Source organism: Labrus mixtus, chromosome 21 (assembly GCF_963584025.1).
Source record: "Labrus mixtus chromosome 21, fLabMix1.1, whole genome shotgun sequence".
Taxonomy (NCBI): Eukaryota; Metazoa; Chordata; class Actinopteri; order Labriformes; family Labridae; genus Labrus; species Labrus mixtus.
The window spans coordinates 13,274,870-13,280,452 of record NC_083632.1 but is presented as its reverse complement, the minus strand read 5'-3'; the positions used below and the strand labels follow the sequence as shown (position 1 = coordinate 13,280,452).

At 42.9% G+C, this 5,583-nt stretch overlaps 1 protein-coding gene across 1 annotated transcript; it reads left to right on the top strand.

Annotated features, from left to right (window-relative positions):
* The first annotated feature begins 818 nt into the window (after nucleotides 1-818).
* LOC132955332 (cytochrome P450 26A1) lies at nucleotides 819-5,379 on the top strand. The gene is made up of 7 exons (XM_061028146.1): nucleotides 819-1,333; nucleotides 1,664-1,888; nucleotides 2,445-2,726; nucleotides 3,263-3,412; nucleotides 3,526-3,660; nucleotides 4,330-4,476; nucleotides 4,587-5,379. The coding sequence occupies exons 1-7, from the start codon at nucleotides 1,076-1,078 to the stop codon at nucleotides 4,923-4,925; spliced, it is 1,536 nt and encodes a 511-aa protein (XP_060884129.1). The 5' UTR covers nucleotides 819-1,075; the 3' UTR covers nucleotides 4,926-5,379.
* Nucleotides 5,380-5,583: the final 204 nt, after the last annotated feature.

Below are 5,583 nucleotides of genomic sequence, written 5' to 3'. Positions count from 1 at the left end.
GATTGGCCCTGCCACACACACACAAACACACACACACACACACACACACACACACACACACACACACACACACACACGACCTGATGTTATTGCACGTCGTAAAAAACATGAGTCCAAATGCGGAGTGAGGATGTGGTGAGATGAGCGCCTCCTCTGCTCCGTGTTTACTTTACATGCGGCGGAGGGATAACCTTGCGTGCATTGTGTGCGTGCATGCAGGTTTATGTGTGTGTGTGTGTGTGTGTGTGTGTGTGTGTGTGTGTGTGTGTGTGCGCGCGCGCGCGCTCGTTTCCCCCGCCCGTCTGCTGCTGACCCAAGTTTGAACTCTCTGAGAGAGATATCATTTTTTATAACATTCATGCAGAGGTTAAAGTCTTTTTAAAGATTAGGAGGAGGTTCAACCTGAAAACACACTGATAGAAACTGAGTCAGTAAGAGGACAGCGGAGTGATTCTCATCAATCCATCTCTCATATTTCTGTTGAAACGTCGTAAAGACGTCAGGCTCACACAGGACGCATCAATCAAACAATAAAAAGTGTGACCGCATGCAGTTGCTTCCTGCTAAATAAAATCAGATAACTTAAGATTTAGGGTAAACTTTGAATGGCACCGGAGAGTCCCACATGGAGAGGGATTAAGACATTCCTCGAGCCTCTTTTCCATGTTTTTAAGCGGCTGAAAATGTGCTGCTTAAAAGCTTTTTGCTCTTGAATGCAGGCCGCCCTGCAGGCATGATTGCTGATCCTACAAGCGGGGCTTAAGCCGAGCTAATGAGTGTGTAAACTAGCTGCCTGATTGCCAACAAAGGCGTCTTGGGCCGCGCTTCCATTGTCTCGCAGGGAATCATCACCTTTTCTCAGTGAAATCCGCCGCGGATTGTCCGAGTGCAACAGGAGGTAGGGATTAAAGATGCGGCCCTTGGAACAAATGGTGAGGCGAGTCAGCCAGTACAGGCCGGAGGAGGAGCCCAACGACACCCACAATTAAAGATGAACTTTGAGTGAACTAATTTATCTGAGGGAGGAGAAGGTAACAGGCTGACCCGCGTTCCCAGCAGCCTATAAAAGCGCAGGATGAGCAGCCTGGATCCTCCGTCGCTGACAGAGCTTCACCTGCGCTACTCCACTTCTCCTACTGCAAACATGGCTCTGAGCACGCTGCTGGCCACCTTCCTCTGCACCATCGTGCTGCCCATTCTGCTCTTTTTGGTGGCGTTGAAGCTGTGGGAGGTTTACATGATCCGAGGCAGAGACCCGAGCTGCTCTCGCCCGCTGCCCCCCGGATCCATGGGCTTACCTTTCATTGGAGAGACTCTGCAGCTTATCCTGCAGGTAAGCTCATCAAACAGCTGCTCAAGTTTGCTTCCACATCACAGATATCCACTTAGGATGCTCCAGGCGCATAGAGGAAATATTTAAACTTTTTGCATGGATTTTACTTTTCTTTGGTATAATATAAATAAGTAGGCTACTTCTGCACCCACAGGGTCAAAATCAGATCAAACTCTTAAATCACGCGACAGTTTTTACGCACTATGGATCGTCTGTAAATGCATCATCGTCGTTGTTTCATTTTTAACTTATTGACTGTGCATGTGTGTAGTGGGATGTATGATCTGCGAATGTTTACTGATCGTTGGTATATGGTGTCTCTGTTTGCAGAGGAGAAAGTTCCTGCGCATGAAGCGCCAGAAATACGGATACATCTACCGCACACACCTCTTCGGGAATCCCACAGTGCGCGTCACCGGAGCGGATAACGTCAGGCAGATTCTGCTGGGGGAGCACAAGCTCGTGTCCGTTCAGTGGCCGGCTTCTGTGCGCACCATCCTGGGATCGGACACCCTCTCTAACGTGCACGGAGCCCAACACAAGAGCAAGAAAAAGGTGAGTCAGAAACTTCAGAGTTATCATCTGCTCAGTGCTGTGCAGAGTACTTTACTTACTGTACACATGGTACATTATGATTTGTTAAAACATGTTTTATGAAGTGAGGAGCAGTTATTTAGTTATTTTCTTCCTCAGACTACCTGAGCTTTCTTTATTTGCATCAAGGAGCTCAACAGCTAACATGTGGACAGTTTCTCATAAATAACACAACTGAACCAATATTTAGCCACAGTGCCATGATTACTGGAATGCTACTAACTTTTTTGCTTAATAATTATTGACAAAAATCTTTCGGGTGCATTGACAGTATTCCATCCTAAAAAGTAATAAAAACACCTTTTCAGGATTTATTTTTAGAAATGAAGAGTATTCATTTTGCTTCAGTTGCTGAAACAGAAAAATCGACCTTATTATAGAACATTTTTTTTAAATAAGTGTACTTGCACTTTGAGCAGGATAAAAAAAAAATGTTTCTTTATTTAGTGCTCCAGTTTCACCTAAATATAATTTAAGATGTTATTCTAAGTCTGACCCGCCTCCTGTTGTCCTCCAGGCCATCATGCGAGCATTCTCCAGGGAGGCTCTAGAGCTGTACATCCCCGTCATCCAGGAGGAAGTGCAGGCTGCAGTGAAGGAGTGGCTGAACAAGGACTCCTGCGTGCTGGTCTACCCAGAGATGAAGAGACTGATGTTCAGGATCGCCATGAGGATCCTCTTGGGCTTTGAGCCGGATCAGATCAAGACGGACGAGCAAGAGCTGGTGGAAGCGTTTGAAGAAATGATCAAAAATCTGTTCTCTCTGCCCATCGATGTGCCCTTCAGCGGACTGTATAGGGTAAGAGAGGAAAACACAATCCTTGTGCATTGCTTTCTTATTGAAGTTTAAAACATGTGCAAAAAATCTGAAAATAACCACGAGGAGAAATGCTAAGATGCATGATGATCAGTTATAATGGATAGCTTATTAAACCTCTCAGTTCAGTGAAACCAGTATTAAGTCTCAGCATTTTAAAGAAAGAAAGGAGGTATATTTTAAAATTTGTCCATTTTGAAAATTAAGTCAAAGTGCTGTTTGTTTATTTTTAATATACATTTTGAAAACTTGACCTTTGACAAACAAAGATCTTGATAGAAAGATGCACGCTAAAATAAAAAGCCAAAGCAGTTTGAAGGCTGCCTTTTAAGTAGGATGCAATAATTACATGAATAGACTACAGGCTAAGGTCAAATCCTCTTTATTAAGCAAACTAATAGATTATCTGTGTCCATATGATGAATATAAGCGTCATCTTCTAATGTTTCATTACTCCTCTCCCCCCTTCTTTCCACCTCTCCTCCTCCTCCTCCCCATGCTTTCTTTCTGTCCTCCAGGGTTTGAAGGCGAGAAACTTCATCCACTCCAAGATCGAGGAGAACATCAAGAAGAAGCTGCAGGACTCGGACAAAGAACCCAAACACAGAGACGCTCTGCAGCAGCTCATAGACAGCAACAAGAAGAACGGTGAACCAATCAGCATGCAGGTACTGAGATGATCACATTTACTTTGTCAAACTGCTAAGTACAGTAAAAAACCTCTTCTGATTTTCTGACGGCTGGTTCTGGACTCATTCTGTGTCTTCATCTCTGTTTCCAGGCCATTAATGAGTCTGCCACCGAGCTGCTGTTTGGAGGCCATGAAACCACAGCCAGCACCGCCACTTCTCTGGTCATGTTCCTGGGCCTGAACCCGGACGTTGTGGATAAACTGAGACAGGAACTAGTGGAAAAGGTAATTAACACCATGCAACTTCCAGTGTGATAAAATACCAACATTCAGGGAACTTGCAGTTTTTCAGTGTGCAGGAGTTTCCCTGATAGTTTTGGTTATTAAAAACAGGAAATGACCAAACATTGTCTGCCTAGGACTTCTCTTTTTGTTGCCACGGTGTCGATATCGTTTGATATTTATTAGTTTACTATCCCAGTTCGAATCTGATATCATGACAACCCTAGTACTCATGAAAACGTTAATCTAGTATTTTAGGCTGAATCAGACTTTACTAATGCTCTGCTAATATTTACTGTAACATATTGTTGGTGTTGTATCAGCATGCACAGCAGCATTAGTGTAATGTATGCTTTCCTAGAGAGAGTTTCTCTCTTTCTTGGTAAAGCTCATTAGAGTCCGACGTGTTAAACCCTGATCAGGATAATAAGACTTGTCTGAATCCAGGAAAGGCAAACAGGGCTAACAAGCTAATCTAAAGTAAACAAGTTCATTATGGATAGATACTTCTCAGTTGGTCACACCATTGAGTAATGTTTGGTTCAACCTCTGAAGATATTTCTGGAATACAAGTCACCGTTTTTGAAACAAGATGATTATCCTATTCCTCCCCAATGATCACTCAGCTCTGGTTGATGCTTTTCCTAACATTTTATTCTTGACTGTCTATAGGAGGAGCAGGGGATGGACCTCCACAGTTTGAACATTGAGTCTTTGGAGCAGTTGAAATACACCGGCTGTGTCATCAAAGAGACTCTGAGGATCAACCCTCCCGTTCCCGGAGGCTTCAGAGTGGCTCTCAAGACTTTTGAGCTCAATGTAAGTTCACAAAGATCTCTCTGAACTATATAGAACTGTGTTTCTTAGCTTGCAGAGATACTACTGAAACAAACAGTCTCCTTACTGAGTATTTGCTTTCACCACTTCAGGGTTACCAAATCCCAAAGGGCTGGAACGTCATCTATAGCATCTGTGACACCCATGATGTGGCAGACATCTTCCCCAACAAGGAAGACTTCCAGCCGGAGCGCTTCATGACCAAACCCTCCAACGACTCGTCCAGGTTCCAGTACATCCCGTTTGGCGGGGGCTCCAGGATGTGTGTGGGGAAGGAGTTTGCCAAGGTCCTGTTGAAGATCTTCCTGGTAGAAGTGGTCACAAAGTGTCACTGGACTCTTTTAAACGGGCCGCCCACCATGAAAACAGCACCTACCGTCTATCCTGTGGACAATCTGCCAACCAAGTTTACCAGTTATGCACAAAATTAAATCCTAGATAAGAGCGTAGAGTGAAATATGAGGTTTCCCAAAAGTCTGAAATCATCTGTGCTGCAGTATAATCAACTTACTTTGGGGAGTTTTGAAGCACTCGGATTCTTTTAGGAAATAGATCAAAGACTCGAGAATTTAAATAGAAAATGAGGCTGTGAGTTTCAGACTTGTCAGTGTGACTCATTTGGTATAAATTGTAAATATTGTAGATTCTTTATCTTTGTACATTGAGATGTTAATACATTGTATGTTTTGTATGAACAAACTAAACGAGAGGCACTATACTCAGATAGGAACACTTTAATCAACTCAAAGGTGTATCTATAGGAGTGTGTACATATGTAATGTAGAGGCTGTTTATATAACTTTTCTATTTTACCCAAACTTATTTATGTGACATATGTTATATTGTATGAGCTTTTTATTTAATAAAGCTGTTTTATGGAAAATATATATTTTGTCGATTTTAACAGTCATTTATTGAGGAAAAAATGTAAATGATTGGAGAGTAAACTATCTTGTTTTTTTTACTGTGGGTGTGACTGGAAACTGTTTGTGCAAACAAAACTGGAGTGAGGCTAGCCTAGCTTAGCATAAAGTCTTGTAGTAAAGGGGAAACAACCAACCTGGGTCTGCTTATATTTCAAAATGACAA